The sequence below is a fragment of the Symsagittifera roscoffensis genome, chromosome 3 (assembly GCF_963678635.1).
Source record: "Symsagittifera roscoffensis chromosome 3, txSymRosc1.1, whole genome shotgun sequence".
In the NCBI taxonomy this organism is placed as follows: domain Eukaryota; kingdom Metazoa; phylum Xenacoelomorpha; order Acoela; family Convolutidae; genus Symsagittifera; species Symsagittifera roscoffensis.
Genome location: NC_087064.1, coordinates 13,324,636 through 13,342,503, shown reverse-complemented (window position 1 = coordinate 13,342,503; position 17,868 = coordinate 13,324,636). Strand labels below are relative to the sequence as shown.

The following is a 17,868-nucleotide window of genomic DNA, read 5'->3' as shown; positions in this document are numbered from 1 at the left end:
AACGAAGGATTAATCAGGTGGAACAGTATCCTGAGGAATCTTGCAAGTCAGAATGCCAGAAGGATGATCCTTATGGATATCGAACATGAGCTGAGGGCTATGGATCAGGCCAGGCTGACCACTAACGGCATCCACTTTGATAGCATAGAATGACAGGCTTGGTTGAACAGAGTCTTCCAAGAGCGATTGGATGAAGTGGAAGTAGAACTCTTCGACACGGGAGTGCTGAAGGAAGAGGAAGCATCCAAAGAACCGACAATTACCAGCTTTGTGCCTCCTAACCTGGAAACGCGCTTGGGAGCGGTCCCAGTCGTGACCATCTACAAGCCGCAAAGCTCCAGCGAACCCGAGCACAGAACGGATGTACGAGATCGATTGGGAGAAGCGCCCATGAGGAGGACCATTAATCCTAGACGAAGATTAGAGCCTGTCAACTCGACGGCGGAAACGACCAGTACCTCTAGATTGGATAGAGATCTGAGACAACGAGCACCAGTCGAGGGGAGCGACGTCCAAACAGGAGCTCTCTAATGTGGTCGAGACCAATAACTTCTCCATGGCACATATAGAAGGATGACCTGATGAAACTGAACCTTCAGACGGTGAGCTTCGCAGCGGATGCCATGAGGATGCTGAACGGAGCAGGGTTATCGGTCAGCGGATTGCACTCGATAACAGGAGTGGACTGGTTGATAGCAGCTGGCGTAAACTTCAGCCCTACAACTGCTTTGAGGTTTGCCGACCTAGAGGGACTGCCCTCTAATAACACAATGGGCCCAGTGAACGCAAGACCGTTACAAGACGTGAAACTGAATCACGATGAGGGAAATCGAGAAGAGAGACCGGGAAGATTTCTGATTACGAGGGCGACGATTGGACAACATGTGAAGATGTTCGGGCAGCTGAAAACACCCCAGGTCATGTGAAAGAAAGAGTATACCTGAAACAAGTAAATCAGGAAGGTGATGTCCAAAGATATGACGGGTTGAAAGCAATAAAGAAAGATGAGACCATCTTTACCGCGTACGACAAGGCAGAAAAGAGGAAGGCCAAGATTATGATAGTAGCGAATTCAGACTTCGTACACTTCCAAGTCTCTGTTTTGGCCGGATGTGATAATGTTGGCGGCGGTCGATTCAATGCAATCCGTGTCAATGGCGATCGGGGTACAAAGACAGACAGAGATGAACCAAATCACAATTGTGTTTGCTAGCATCAATGACCATTTACACGGTAGGGGTTTCCTGAGCAGACTCAGAGAGCCTACGACAGCCGAAGCCGCTGTATGGCTAGTGATAAAAGATATACTCGAGTCGATGGGTGAAGTAGTGGATACCCTGAAAGAAGGTTCCTTGACCAAGATGACACCGAGAGCCGTGTTCGCGCTGTCTCCGGGGTATGCACGTCTCCCGGATGGACTAAAATTCGTGTATGCGATAGTGACTTTGCTCTCGGAAGGAAAATATGATGTAATCACATCGGCACCAAATCGCGAGATAGAGATGGAGAATCTGAGACCACTCAGGGCCGAACTACCGGCGGTGTGGTCGAATATCTCGAACGCAATGAGAGGATTTAAGTATCACTCACTACTCATGCTAGTGTTGGACGAGGTGCTGGGGTTGGAACTGTCCAACTTCAGTCGACAGCTCAAGTTGAAGCCAGGAATAGATGGCGACCATCGAGTAATTGTGGCGATGTCGAATGACTTATGGTTCCGAGGAATGGAGATAAAAGAGGAAGGAGAGAGAAGAAACAATTCCAAGGATACCAGAGCTCACTTGGAGGCGATGGTTTTGAGAACCGAGCCAGAAGCTAACCAGTGGCTACACCTAACTCCTCGAGTAGCGGCATTGGGTGCGGATGCTTTTGAGCAAGGCCTAGTGATGATCAGGAAGATCCATGCCTACCTTGTGAAGGAGGTGAACCTGGCCGAAAATGCCGAGGAGAAGGCAGCCGAGTTTGTAAACAGAGTGTGCCAAGTTACCCTGGAGACTTTCTGGACTCAGAAGGTGAGGGGAAAAGAAGGCTTTGAACGGACTGATAGCATGCTGGAAGGGCTGGGAGCCGGATGGACCGCGTCTTTCTTGGCGAAAGTCCACCCAAAACTCTCTCGATACTTGATAAACGAAATCCTCCAAGCGGTAGTGGGAGTATCAATCGTTGAACTACTAGCCTTGTTTGTGACGTTTGGAGCAGAAAACTTCGTGAAAGGACCGGTAGTACTGCTCACCGAAGGAGTTCAGAACTTGCGGTTAGATGGACGTTTAACATTGATTGCAATAACACATGGAAACTTGGGATGACTGATGAACCTGACACGTTACCCAGAGCAGATGAGAGAGAATGTGAGGAAATTCGATGTGAAGAAAGCCACGGATTTGTGGAATAAGATAAGAGATCTGAGACAAACTCTTATCCAGTACCTCCTGCATCAGAATCGCTTTGGAACAGGAGAGGATGAGACAATTGAGAGGGAGGAAGACGTGAGACGAAATGTCGGGGGCACGCCTCTACTAACTGATGTAAGCTTAGCTATGAGTACCGATCCCTTGGCGTTGATCAGAGGAGCCACGGAGTTTGTGACAGTGATCTATGGACCAGCAACCACGTTTGCGTTCCCTGATGCTAAGGTGGAAGCGTACAGGAGGTCGGTGCTGCACCTGAACCTCATATCAGCATTGGACGGGAGTGTGCTGAACTGGTGTGAGCAACACGTTTTGCCAGAGCTCATGAGCGAAGATCTGTTGTTTGGAAAGATAGCAGAGCCAGAAATGACGGTCTTCAACTTTGACGATCACTTTGAGAAGTAGAGAGAGGGCATATTGAGGTATTTCCGAAGCTCTGGAGTCTAAGGCCCTACGACAAGACAAATGGTGAGATCACCAGGATTCCTCGTCTCACTGCGGCATACCACAAGGTGAGAGAAGAGACGAAAGACTGAGTTGATTACGAGAAGCTAACAGAGGAAATAATTGAATTCCCTCTGATAAGAAAGATGTTGCTCGGAGCAGTCTCCGTAATACAAACTCCTAGATTGAGAGTGTTTGAGACCAACGAAAGGAGGGTAGCGAAATTCTCGGAAACGATGGATCCGTGTTTTGTGGGTAGAAATGCCGCAGTGTTACAGTACACGCGATTTGCTTACACGGATCAAGCGACGAGAAGGCGCATAAGCAATGCCAGGACTCCGAATAGCGTTTGAGCCGGAATGGAGCGTTTGACACGGAATGGGCAGAACTGAATATGATGCCTATGAGGATGAGAGACAGAGCCGAATTACCTGAGGCCACCCTGATTTTGACCAATGTGAAACAGGAGTTAACAGTGGGAGGAACGTTGCAGACGAGAAACTTCCTGGCACCCTTCGGCTATGAGGAAATCAAAGTGATCCATGGAGAAGAGGAAGATAAATCAGCCGGCAGGCTAATCATACCGAAATTTCCGGAAGGGGTTAAGACTGAAAGGCAAGGGACCTCAAATTCGAAAGATAGATCAGAAGGAGATGATGGGCAGGGAGGAAGCCGTCGATCGGAAGAACCTATGCAAGAGGATCCCGATCAAGCAGAGAAGGAGGACGATTAAGCATCGACAGGAGGAATATCCAGCTTGGATTTCAATATATTCAGTAACTTTGAAAACAACGCAGACGCGTTGGAAACGACTGAACCATCAAACGAAGGTGTTTCGACACTGGAGCCTCCGTCAGCTTTTGCGGAAATGAAAAGGAATTTGCCGGAGAGCAGCTCTCCGGGCAATTCTAAAGATAATGAACAAAGACTCCTCGTGGAATCACCAAGGAGAAGAAGGATAGAAGGCGCTGCCAGAGTACCCTTCTTGGGAACATTACCCGAAGAAGAGTGGGAGGTAAATCTACGTGACCATGAAAATAGGACGGGATCTAGATTGGACAGAGTGGCCTTCATGGAAGAAGTCTGGACAGTAGTTCAGAGCTACGGAGCCCAGTCCATTTTGAAAGTAGGTCTCAACCGACCACTGGTGCGGGAAGTCCTTGACAAACTCGACGAGTGTGATGGGAGACTGAGTGAGTTGTTGATCGACTCAGCCACTGACGAAAGTGAAGCAAACTCTCCTATAAAGATGACACCGCAAGAGGATAAAGGAGAAGTGGTATATCTGTCGAGAACTAGGAAAGGAACGATGCGATCGAAGTTGGTGATTGATAAGATCAATGAGATGAAGATGAAACTAGGCAGCAAAGTGAAACCGAGGAGAGCGGAAAAGACGAAGGTGGATTCGGAAATTTCGATAAAAGTTGTCAACTCAGCGAAAAGGAAACGAGTCGGAGAAGTCAAGGATTTAGGACAAGGTGATGATCGATTGCCTGGCACAGACAGAATGTTAACGGATGTAGCAATGGTGCCGCCCATGCTCATGGCAGGGATAAAGTCGACAGGTTATAAATCCAAAAGGAGTGACCGCACTCTGACTGGAGCAACGTTAGAAATGAAAATACTCAGCCAATGTGGAGAAAGTACCATGGAAGACTTTAAACCGTCTCCCATGAACCACGGAAAGGGAAGTGTCGTAGGATAACTGGTCCCAGTGGAATATAACCGACTGACACTGTCGGAGACTGTATCAATAGATGAAACCGCCGGTGGATACAAGGACTTTAGCGTCATCTGAGATGCAGGCAGAAACGATCGAGCAATTGGTGAGCCTTCCATGGAAAGCTGTAGTGTTACGGTACTTTGAGGAAGAGATGAGGACTACACCGAGGATACATGCTCTGATAGCAGCACCCTAAGTGAGGACTGAATTACAACTGAGGTTCGCCTGGTGCATGATCGGACCGACTCGCAAGGAATATGATTCAGAAGAAAGGAAGTGATCGAAAGAAGAAAAGGTCTTCCTGATGACGAGCATGAGGGATCTGATAATCCAAGAGGGACTGGCAGACGCTCTCTGTTTCATCCGATTCATGATAGAGCAAATTTCAGTGCCAGCATTGAATACTTGTGTCAAGATGCTGAGAGAGGGCGATGAGCGAGTGAGAGCCCTACTCTTGCTACCACTGCTAAATATACATCAAAGCAAACCAATGAGGGTGAACATGAAAGAACCCGTGGAGCTAGAACCCATGAGGAATATAGACGAAATCAGGAGATTCTCAAACGAGGAGCTGAGGCTCACTAAGGAATCCATGGGAGCACTGCCGAAGTCCAATGAATACTGTGGACCGATCAGAAAGAAGTCGTACAGTTACGTGTCCGGAATCATAGGAATAGCGTACAACACGTTTCTCAGTGAAGACATACGCGATTACTTCTTTGATTACGAGCAAGCAGTGTTGCTGAGGTTCTGGACGTCGAGAATTGCAACGATTAGAAGCGCTGCTAATCCGCAGACCAAGCTGGGACTAGTCTTAGAAGAAAAGCTAGCTGCACCTTCGGTGCCAGAAACCGACAAACGAGTGGAGTTTGGATTGGGATTCTCAGATGAATTAATGAGAACGAGCTTGATGGTAGTGTGGGAACTGATGTGACCATCGTGGTGTCCTAGTCCCAATGCTGATTCAATACTACTTGCAACACAAGATGTGCAGAGGGAACTAAATGCGGACTGTAACCTGCGTGATCTTAATATCATATACAATGTGATCACAACAGCCTTTAAGAGCAACGGGGAAGACAAAGTAGAGTTGCCTGGCTGGGGACCAGAAGACTGGGTTAAACCTGGTAGCTGTCTGGCAGAAGTCTGTGGACTGGAAGGTCAGATTTGTGGAAGTCTGGATTGCGTGAAAACTCTAGAGAGACAACACAAGCTGTTGACAATATTGTTTGGGAACATTGTGATGAAAGCGAAGACGGAAACGGAATTGATCGCAGATTGTCATGGAGGAACCGAGGTGAACCTAGTGACTGCACTAGGATTCTCCAGTATGTTTGGTTCTTTAGAGTCACTATTGAACCTATAACAGAAAGATGAGATGGTCACGGCCATCAGTGTAGAAGTGTTCCCAGGAGTTTTGCAGACTGAGCAAAAGCACATAGGAAAATGGAGGGAAGCGATCGAAGCGGAAATGAACATCAGACACAGTGAAACTTATCACAGACAATCGGGAGCGCGATAATTGGTGGGATCGACATTAGCTCCAATGTACAGGAGCAGATACCCAGTGCATGTCGTAGCTGTGGATGTAAAAAGTACGAGAACGATCGTGGATCGAGCCTTCTCAGTGCCAAAGTGTGTGAGATTAGAGAGAAACTTTATAAGTTACTGTGCAAGATGTTCTCGGCAGTCCCGGAGAGAACTAAGGAGGAGTTAGAATCAATACTGGGAAAAAAGTTCATGGGATACGTCAGTGGGAACTTCAGTGACTTTGAAAGACAAAAACAGAGAGGATCAACCGTTACGGATTACAATACAGTAGATGAAAATGATGAAGTCCACCGAGTGATGATGGAAGTGGAACCACTACTGGAAGCTTCGGGAAAGCGTAACTGGAGGAGCATCATGCTGACACATGACGAGTTTCCTTGCAATTGCTTGCTGCAAAAATGGTGGTACCCCAAACGTAGTAGTCTGGTGTTGATCTGCGACTCTGGAGAGCTGCTCTCCATGCGTTTACCAGACTCATCTCGGCCCATAACAATGGTGATAGTGGGAGTTATGATGGCGATACGATGTCTGGAAGCCCATGTGAAGGAGAAGTATAGACAGGAGGCACCGACGAGAGAACAAATGCAGAAATTGGATTGTCTAAAAGATTTAGATCTTTTTGTGACAATGTGCAAGATTCTAAACATTCCGATGGAAGTTAAAAAGATATGGGCAAGGAGACGACTAATGCCATGGTTTAGAGCCAACATGACTGCATGGTTGTACGAGTATGCCAAGAAGCATATGTCGAAACACGGCAGAGTGTACAGCGTGTATCAGCTGGACGTTGGGGCAGGAGCTTTCAAGCGAGCTTTCGTGACTCATCGGAATGCACTGACCACCGCTGCAAAGAGATTTTCCAGGACAAGTGAACGTAATGGAAGAGAGAAGGAAGAGATGCTGAAGAAAGAATTGGAGAGAAACGTGACGTTGTGTCTCCACAACAGCTTCTGCAGGAACAGAGAATCTAAGGTGGATCCCCTACCTTGTTGTAAACAGAGAATAGAAGAGCAGAAGTGTTGGAGGACTGCTTCCAACAGCGCCAGAATAGCTAACGATGTGATGCAAGACACAGAAACTGAATGTGCAGAGTCAATATCGCAGCAGGAGGAGATGGAGCATTGACAAATGGCCGGAAAACAAGATGCAAAAAGAAACGAAATTAGAAGAATTTAGAAGCGTTCTGATTTTTCTTGAGCGTTAAAAGACGCTGAATATACCGCGTATTTTGCATTTTGACTTATCACCAGCTTTTTATTCGAGTTTGGAGCAGTTAAAGTGATAATGAACGCCGGATTGTGCAATTTTTTGTTGGTTGTTTTATGTCGTAAAAAAAATACTGCAGTCTTAATCCTGTTGGTACTTTATCCACATATATCACCTCATTGCCGCTGCTTATGCTTACTCTTTCTGAATTTTTTAAGACATCAATTATGGTCTTCTACAACCTGTAACTGTACTTAAAATACTTTCGGCCTGTTTATCATTTTTCTCTTCTAATACTTGAGCTTTACCACGTTCGGCCGGAACTTTTCCCTCGTCCGTTAATAGTTTAAGCTGTTCTTGTTGGGGCTCAGAATTTTTCGTTAGCGTTTCCTTTGATGCAGTAGTCTTAATAGTTGGATGATGTAATAAGGGTCTAAGCCGGTTAAGGTAGGATGATTGAGCGTTTTTATGTTTAATTCTTTTCATGAAGAACATGTGCTGCAAGGAGTTGCTCTTTAACAACTAAGTGTTTACATCAGCAGTCATTATTAAGTTGTGAGGTACTCAAAACAAAAAATGCCGCATTAGATTGAAATTTTTTAAACTCAAAATAACCGCAAAATTTTTGACAACACTGGTTTGATTAATTATTTGTATGCTGTCTCGAATCGTTCGATATTTGCAACTTTAATGGGTACGTTTCCATTGAATACATTCACAAATAAGTGTTATGATCTGGCGATTCGAAGTTTTTCTAATTAGACGTCTTAGCTGGTCAGGTTTCAGTTGTACCATATGCCAAAGAATGAATAAACTTTTTTTTTAATTGTGATTGGAGTAGTTTCTACTTTAGATGAAGGTAAATAAAAAAACTGTTGGCCCAGGCCGTGTGATATTTAAAGAATATCTCAAAAATCTGATGTACGGGGTCCATATTGATCAGAAAACGTCCGAAAGAGTCTCTGGTAGCTAATTCGTAACAGCTTTTCAAAAACTTTGATACATTCATGTTTTTTTTTCGTAGAGGATATAGTTGCTGAACGTCACGGGGCGATTTGAACAGAATGATGTGTGAAGTGTTCAAATCAATCGTACGCGACCATCGATTTTGTTGAAACAAGTTATGCTTGTCATAAATTGCATGTAAGACTCTATGTCTGACCGCTGTCGCTAATTGAACAAAATTCAAATCGTTATAGACGTCTTCACACGAATCATCTAAATCTAGACAAAGATTCTCTAAATTTTTTACAGATTCAAATCCGTTGATTTTCATGAATTTCACCTTAGGTTTGCGAGAATGAAGGTTGAATCTCTTTGTAAAGATATAGAGCGGTTCCAAATTTAGAGTAAAAAGTATTTCCCATCAAAATTTTGAAAATTAACTCAGTTTTTCCGGATCCTGATGATCCCACTATTGCAATGAAATTTCTTGTCGAAGTATCAATCACATAATTCATATCCTTGGGTTTGTTAATTTGTAACAACCAAAACGGCTGACATCGAGAACCAAACTGAAGTTTGTTTGCAACTCAAATTAAAGATAGAAAATGTGAGAACGCAGAAGGTTAGTAAAATTAGATTTACTACCATTTGCGCAACAAAAACTACTTCAGACCTTGGCAAAGTTACATTGTTACAAAACTTCCATGGTTGTTTTTTCACCGTTTGTCTCTGTTACTAATGTCGCATCAGGTTTATCTACTGCTGCTGCTGTTTCTGACATTTGAGAAACGTTTTATTTTACAGACTGTGTTAGACTTTTCCTCACTGTTAATGAAGCTTGTTAAAAAACAATAAAAAGAACTAATATTAAGAACAGTACAAAATTTCATAAGGTGTGAGTCTCTATCATTTATTCCATGAATTTCTAGAACATAGTTTGCTGGTATGTTTGTAGTTTTTTTTCGTAGAATTTTTTTTTCTTCACAGTATTCTCTATCACAATTATGTTAATTTCAACTGGCAATTCACTGCTGTTTAGATCCATCTGAACTCCTGGTTGGCGCTTGGGTACTAAGACTAGCTCGGGAAGATAAACTCCTCGCATGTTTGCTAGCATTTCTGATAAACTTGATGCTCTGAAAGTATTCAAATTGATCAAAAACTGGAAAATATCTCTTTCATGCAGACAACTTTTCTTCGAAAATCATAATTTGCTCCTTCCGCTGAACAATTTGGCCGCTGCAATCAATACGCTCTAATCTTGTTCATGAAATTTTATTATTACCCTCTGAAGTCATCTACGCACAAAGCTTTGAATTTGGTGATAGATGTGACCCCACTTTCGCTGATCTCTCGCTGTTGTTCCTTTTTCAACCAATCATAAAAAATCTTGTTTATCTTCAGGGCACAATGGTTCCTGGAGTTGCGATGAGATAAATGTCTATTGATTGCAACCTGGATAACTTTTGAAATATAGGTTTTAAACCCAAGAACAGCCCAAATCATCTAGGTTTTCAACCTTTCGGTCCAAGTATTTGGTCAAAAACGTTTTTTTCCATTAACGTAGGAAACGGCACTAGGATATCTCAACAAAAAAACTTTGAACTATTTGATTCAAGTTTATGTAAAGGTGATCACCATTTTCCCAATGCAGACCGTGTAAATAATTTGTTAACCAGTTGTAAAGTTTTTGTTTGAAGTTTGCCAGAATTTTGAAATTCACTGGAGGTAAAAAAAAATGACTCGTTCGCTGTAGTCTGAAGATGTTATTGCTAATTCTTTTTGACCTACCATGAACCAAAAAAATAATGCCTTCATTACACATTCTACACGTAATACTCAAAAATTACACAACGCGTGCATAGATTTTTGCGATTAAACTAGACATTTCCACACAAAGTCCAATAAATACCGTTTTTCTTACCATTCTTTTACCATCACACTGAAACCTTACCATTTCCTATCTTAATACATTGGGAAACCTATTCCCTGTGTAAATGATATGAAATTCTAACTCTTATACATAGGGATATCTATACACTATCCTAATACATGGGAAATCTAAACACTATCTTAAAACATGGTAAGATCGGACGCCGAAAAATTTTTCTGGAAAATACCACCTGAAACCTTACCACCTTAATTAGGAAACCTATTCCCTATCTTAATATATAGGAAGTCTTTTCCCTATCTCAATACATAGGTTGGTGACCGGATGCTTTATTCCCCATCTTAAAACTTGGGTCACCAACCACCCCATCCCCCCTCACTTCTGCTCGCTTTTCTACTACTGGTATAGCTGAAGATTTATTTCTAGGTAATACAAAAGGATGCAAAATAAATTTAACAAAACTTGGGTTCTTGATCAAAAATAAAAACAGGGGTTAGTTGCCTCAGATATCAGATATAAACGTAACATTAGTCCCACAATAGACATTTGTGTCCGGAAAATACCCAGACAAAACATCAACAGACATTTGTGTTATACAGTCGTTGAGCTCGAAATGGTATTTTTTGTCAGCTATTTAGTGCAAGCACTTAGTGTTCAACCCTCGTCAACTAAAAATAACATGAGTTTGAATACAAATTGAATTGTCAGAACTGGGGAAATTTTGTCTCGTACACAAATGTCTCGGAAATTTGTAAGCTTTTGGACTATTTTGTTTGGGACACAACCTTCTCTTGACACAATTTTCAATGCAACTAACCAAGATCTTAGCTTAAGCTATAGAGAGAAATAATGGTTAGAAACTTATAGGTTAAATTTTCACAGGTGGTCGAGAAAAATTTCGCCTGCATTAGTGACGGAAATTGCATCAATGTCCCTGTCAACCAGTGTCGTTAGATCTGTTTCTTTGTTCTCGGTTGAATTTTGACCAAACTTGGCCTCAAACTTTTTCAAGTTTTCGTCAGCCTCTTCTCTTTCTAATTGAAACAAATTGATCAGAATATCAAAGCAATCTGAGTTGGTAGGATTCATCAGCACTCCGTGGTGGGCAAACTTTAAAGCATGAATACGGAAGAACTTGGCAAATGATTGCTGTAAGCAACAATGTGCAGCTTCAGCACATTTATTAGCAATCAAGATTCTTTTATCTGCTAAAATAGTTTTCGGATCATTTTGCTGAAATTCGATTTGATATTCGTTTGTTAGTGTCTCTAGTAAGTTTTGTAGTTCTAGGATTTCTTTCATCGCAATCGATAATTGACACATTACATTATGGTCAGAATTCTGAAACAAAACTGAACCTTAAATTTTTTCATGAAATTAGCGCTGACTCACCATTCTACTGATACATAATTGAAGCAAAAATTTAGCAGGTATAATACAAAAAAAAAATTTTTTCTACAAATCAATCTTTTTTTTTGTCGCCAATAGAGAACACGCAAGCTGTATGATTTAATTTTTTCAAACTTTTGCTCACATTGCAAAATTGCAACAGTTAGATTAAAATAAAACTTATCTGATATTCATCGAATAAATTCTTCTATTTTGCAGTAGCCAGTAGCTATTTTTGTTGTGTTTGGTTGATTAGGCAAATGCAACAAAACAAAGCCGAAGGCTTAATTTGGCTCATATGTTAACTTGTTTCACTTATTTATATTCAATGCGCTCAAGATATTTACCATAAAATTTCTCAAATGATATATAAAATTGGTTGTCCCATGAGTAGGAATAATCTTTGGTCCTAGTTTGAAACACAAAAGAAGAGTCGTAACCAAATATGTACAAAACAATGTTTTGCCAAAATTTTGGTTGAAAACAAACAGCAAATTACCTGGTGAGCTCCAATCAAGTCCAACTTTTGAACTGCTCCAACTCGATTTTTGAGATTCGTCCAGGTCCAGTTTTCATACACTCGTATAAGGTTGAAACATTTCTCGGGTACTACATAATCCGATAATTCACCATGATCATATGATTTAGTGGCGTGAACTTTTTCCTGCTCCAGTTTTATTTTTGATTTTTGACAGATATCGATAACTGTTTCGTTCAAGCTTGAGAGATCTGGATTCAGCCAGAGAGACCATTTTGCGTACTGGATGCATAGGTACGAATAATCGAATTTGTCATTTTGAACAATGATTTTCAATTGTTTATGCAAGGAGTTAGAACAGTACTGAAGCATATCTGCTACCTTTTGCCTAGTAGCTACTGCTTGCTTTCTATCCCCACATTTTACGTGTTCAAAATATTCTAGGAAAAGCAACTGGAATGCTTCTAAGTGACATTCAAAAAGGTTGAATTCATTAGAAAAGTCTCCGGGACGCGCATCTACGTGAGCTTTGAGTACTGCTATCAAATCCCTCATTTCACTTAAATTACACTTGATACCATCTGTAATTCTCCTTTTGTACTGATCTAATTGAGGACATAGCACCAAAGGTCTGTTACAAAGTGCGTCTGTTTGATTTTGAAGGCCTTTACAGAATTGACTTATATCAAACAAAGGAACCGTCATATAGGTAAATTCTATAACAAAACAATTACTTGAGCCTCCAGAAACTGATCGATTCAATAATTGGAAACTGAATCTGTCGAATCTATTTTCCACAACAAATAGGAACGCGGCAATGCACTGCTGTTGATACCATTTCAGGGCCTCATCTGAACTCGTTTTTGCTTTATTTGTTAGATTCAGCACCGTTGTACTTTTTGCCTTAAAAGAGTACTGCTTAACTTCATTCGTTGAGCACCAACTTAGGCAACGTTGCGTAACTTCAGTCTCCTCCAAGCAAGTCAATTTTGGCATATTGCCAATAATGACAATAATTTTGTCTGGTCGACAAATTTCATCGTCTTCTAACACCGCCGTGATGTAATTTGAACAATTTTTTTCAGTAATATAAAATCTTCTGTTTTTTCTGGTGAGGTACAGCGACGTTCCATGCGATGAAAAGAAAAGAACAAGAATCTTTTTTAGTTTTTTTCTACTCATATGGAAAATTTCTCTGCACCTCACATGTCTCAAACGAATAACAGCAAAAATTCTGTAAATGTGCTAATTTTTCTGCTGTACGCAACAAAAATTAGCTTGCTCAAAATTACAGTCAACGCTGCGGACGTGGTTTCAAGGAAAAAAAATCAAAAAATTTCATTTGAAATTTAAGCAACTTTTTTGTTTTGCAGTGTTGAAAGTTTTTTCAGCAAAAAAAAAGAAATCATTTTTTTTCTCCTATATTTCCCTACCTTCGTCGTAATTAAGATACTGTTTTTAAGTTTTTAAGGGTAATAACTAAGACAAATATCTCCTTACTCTATATAATCTTCTAAATATCTATTTAGAAGCTTATGCAAATTTAACAAATTTATTCTCTATGAGAGCTATGAAACTCTAACAAAACAGTGGTTTTACCAACTGCAAAGTTTTATATAAGCTCCGCCAAGTTATCAAAGAACTTAAACAACGGTTTAAACATACTGGTATACAATTCGCTTGATGATATATAGAGCGTAAAGTTAATCTCCTCCAAAAACAAAAAAGCTTTAGAGCGATTTCTCACGTGACCTATACATTTAGTTGTACTTTAGATTCAGGCCGTAGTATTGTTGGTACGTAAAAATGTGAACTTAAAAAATCTCTCAAAAATTGTACGTACATTGACTCATTAAATCGATAAAACTAAAAGACCAGAGTCCAAGCGGTTCATCGCATCAATGCGGAGCAGAAAGATCTTACCCTAAAACTGTAGATTGCAGTTCAATATAAACATAACAAGTTTCGATTATTATACAACTGTGCATATTTTGTGATATAATATTATCAAAATAAGTACAAATGATTTATGATTTGGTTATTTTCAAGAAAAAAAACATCACTATAGAGCGAAATAAACAACTTATGAAACTTAAAAACTATGAGAGATTAGAAAATTATAATCTCTAAAACTTTCAAATTTTGTTGGGGAAAAAACTAGTTTAAAATCATGGGTAAATTACTGAGCCATGACTCTAAAAAAATGTCTGAACGAAAATGCGAGCATCGGATTTAAGAAGATTGGATAGTAATTTAAAAAAAGAATTGAAAGATCTTGAACTTGATGAGAACTAAATCACAATTCAAATATGCTATCCAGATACTAAAATGAAAAAATATGCGCGGCAAAACAGACTTATATTCAAGAAAATCTAGCCGAAAGTTTTGCTGGCAATATAAGTTGTAAAAGAAAACAAAATTGATTGAGTAAAGGATCATTATGAAACTAAAACAAACGCTAAAACCACTGGGTGAGTTTTCGATTAGTTTTTTTTGTAAATTTAGTTGTAAAAACACCCATTGAAAATTTTTTGCCAACAAGAAATTTGTTTCAAAATCCTTTTTTTAAAATACTGATGGTTGCAGAACAGTCCTAGTTAAAAGAAACAGTTTCATGCGAGAGAAATGGGAAAAAATGAAACAAGTGAAGAATGGCTCTGTTGGACAAGTTGTTTTCAGAAAAAAATAGCCTTGAACCCGAAGTAATTACATGTGTCACTTAATTATGTATCTTACTTACCTTTAGGTCATCGACTCAGATGACATCATTTTCAGGAGAACGAGTTCCAGTGTCTATCCTGGCTATCTGAATTTTTGCAGTCAAAACCTTTTAAAAAGAAATTGGCATGATTAAAAAATATTTGTTGTTTTTCACAAACGAGAAGAAAATTTTTTTCTTCTGACCCGACTCCATAATTAGTAATTTATAATTTTAAAACATGGAAGGCCACCGTACAGATTTGTAACTGAATCAGAGATCTCACGTGTTTCCAGTGCCGAATTGAAGTAAGACTTGTCGGTTGCAACTATTGCCAGGTTTGTTGTGGCGCGTGTTATTACCATAAGGAAACTATCAACGAAGTCCACAAGGTGTCGTCCGGTGAAATCTTTCTCTAATAAAAGAATAACCGTGCCGTACTCACTTCCAGTGACAACATCGCTAGACTCCAGTTGAATTATTGGCAAAAACTGACAGCCTTGAAGGTCTAGGTTATAAGAATTAGAGCGTAAAATTAATCCTTTCTCTTTCATACAAGCAACTAATAATATCTGAGCTTTTGGCGATAAAAACGATATTATCACAAGAATACTCGGCATAGCGTACGAAAGTGAAACAAATCTCATAATTGTCTCGATACATTTGTCAATGAAGGTATCAATTTTAAGACCATTTGCAGATTCAACATTTACAATATCAGCTCTATTAGTACCATCTAAGCTATGTGGTGGATTCCCGGATAGTTCGATAACCTTGTGGCTTCCAACTATGTTTTTGAAGATATTTTCGGCAAACCTGTGCAGTTGTTTTGTGGATCTCAAAGTTTGATCGAGCTTGAACTCCTGATAATGTTGAGATCTCCAGGTTCTAAAATCGGAATTTCCGGGTTCTTTCGACGAAGCAAAATATAAATGAACATTTCTACTGATTGTTCTGGATAGTTTCACAAGAGTAGGAGCAGATAGTTCTTCGTCAATAAAAACGATACCTCTTTGAAGTTTAGATAACTTTTCTAGTCTCCAAAATTCGATGTTTGAATCATTCAAATTGTTTTTCAGCTCTGAGAAAAGAACTCGAGCTTTGCCATCAGAACCGTCGCATATAATTACCTTGCACTGTTTATTCTCGTTTTCTTCGAACATACGACAGGCTAATTGCGCTAAGTAAATCATCAACATTGTCTTTCCTGATCCTTTTGACCCGCTTACAATTATTCTTAGCGGTTTGAACTCATTCGAGAACGTTGTGGTCGTTGAAGTTTTTTGAAGTGATATGAAGACGGCAGCAATAATAACCAATTGTTCTTTTGTCCAAAGAATTACCCGTGTTTTTGCACTCCCTGTTTTGTTACATTGCTCATTTACGCGGCCTTTGAGATCTTGTTTATCGTCTTTTCGGTCTGTTAGTACTTCGCTGAATTGTTTTTCAATCCATGAATCCAATTCACTCGTTTTAACCTGAATGGACTGGATTTCATTTGAAGTAAACTTTTGATGGATAAGTGAGCTGGATCCTCCCATTGAATTCAGTGCGACAAGTCGGGCAACCAAAACGTCAAAATGGTAAGTTTCATTCAAGTCGGGAATTTCTTGCAAACTGTTTTTCCATGCCGAAGCGAAAATTTGGAAACTCGCTTTTTGAAAGACGAAAACTTTGTTTGTGGCACCAATTTGTGCATTAACATACCAAGCGCTGTCCTGTGAAAGTTTCGCTATGGATGTGTTATCACCGGGAATATAGCAAATAACCGCATGAATAGGAACGAGTGGAAGACAACTGTTCCTAGAAAGGTCTACACAAGGAGTGTTATACAATGATAGGAAGCCTAAGAATTTTGCGTGCTTCATCGTTTCCTGTTTCAAATTTTCAGTTTCTTTTCCTTTTTTGATGGTTTTGTTTTTGACATTAAAAATGAACAAACCTTTTTGTGGGTGAGCAACAATCATGTCAATTTCTACGCTACCAGGGCCCCCTTTTTCAAAAAGGTGACTTCCATCAACATTTGGAAAAATGATAATTCCTGCGTCTTCAGTTAATACTTCATTCGTAAACAGTTTATAAATTTTATTTTCTCCTTCTTCTCCTTTTACAAGCGATTTGTAATGAGTTTGCAGTTCTTTGCTCAAATCTACATTTCTCACCATAATGTGCGGGATTTTAATACACGGAACTGAGATTTTGTTCCCAGGTTTTTTCCACTCTGGGTACTGAATTTTCACGAATTCCAACAAAGCATTGTTTCGATCAAGTTTGATTTCTGCCCCTCTGAATTTCTGCCCCTCTGCCCCTCTGATTTTATTATTACCCTCTGAAGTCATCTACGCACAAAGCTTTGAATTTGGTGATAGATATGACCCCACTTTTGCTGATCTCTCGCTGTTGTTCCTTTTTCAACCAATCATAAAAAATCTTGTTTATCTTCAGGGCACAATGGTTCCTGGAGTTGCGATGAGATAAATGTCTATTGATTGCAACCTGGATAACTTTTGAAATATAGGTTTTAAACCCAAGAACAGCCCAAATCATCTAGGTTTTCAACCTTTCGGTCCAAGTATTTGGTCAAAAACGTTTTTTTTCCATTAACGTAGGAAACGGCACTAGGATATCTCAACAAAAAAACTTTGAACTATTTGATTCAAGTTTATGTAAAGGTGATCACCATTTTCCCAATGCAGACCGTGTAAATAATTTGTTAACCAGTTGTAAAGTTTTTGTTTGAAGTTTGCCAGAATTTTGAAATTCACTGGAGGTAAAAAAAAATGACTCGTTCGCTGTAGTCTGAAGATGTTATTGCTAATTCTTTTTGACCTACCATGAACCAAAAAAATAATGCCTTTATTACACATTCTACACGTAATACTCAAAAATTACACAACGCGTGCATAGATTTTTGCGATTAAACTAGACATTTCCACACAAAGTCCAATAAATACCGTTTTTCTTACCATTCTTTTACCATCACACTGAAACCTTACAATTTCCTATCTTAATACATTGGGAAACCTATTCCCTGTGTAAATGATATGAAATTCTAACTCTTATACATAGGGATATCTATACACTATCCTAATACATGGGAAATCTAAACACTATCTTAAAACATGGTAAGATCGG

The 17,868-nt window shown here is 39.9% G+C and overlaps 2 protein-coding genes across 2 annotated transcripts in view; both read right to left on the bottom strand.

Moving 5' to 3' along the window:
• The window catches only part of LOC134841096 (uncharacterized), a 585,733-nt gene that overhangs the window by 493,729 nt on the left and 74,136 nt on the right, over nt 1-17,868 (bottom strand). The gene's annotated exons all lie outside the window — the stretch shown is intronic.
• On the bottom strand, nt 11,045-15,994 carry LOC134841574 (uncharacterized). Its single transcript, XM_063857605.1, has 3 exons — nt 14,992-15,994; nt 12,057-13,143; nt 11,045-11,509 (listed from the first exon to the last, which is right to left on the bottom strand). Exons 1-3 carry the CDS (start codon nt 15,930-15,932, stop codon nt 11,045-11,047), a joined length of 2,493 nt encoding a protein of 830 aa, XP_063713675.1. The 5' UTR covers nt 15,933-15,994.

Coding starts and splice junctions, on each gene's coding strand:
- LOC134841574 (XM_063857605.1), bottom strand. CDS start 15,932: ATGTTGATGATTTACTTAGCGCAATTAGCCTGTCGTATGTTCGAAGAA. Junction 13,144..14,991: donor TCTGATTCAGTTACAAATCT/GTACGGTGGCCT, acceptor GTACCTCACCAG/AAAAAACAGAAGATTTTATA. Junction 11,510..12,056: donor ACTTGATTGGAGCTCACCAG/GTAATTTGCTGT, acceptor GTTTTGTTTCAG/AATTCTGACCATAATGTAAT.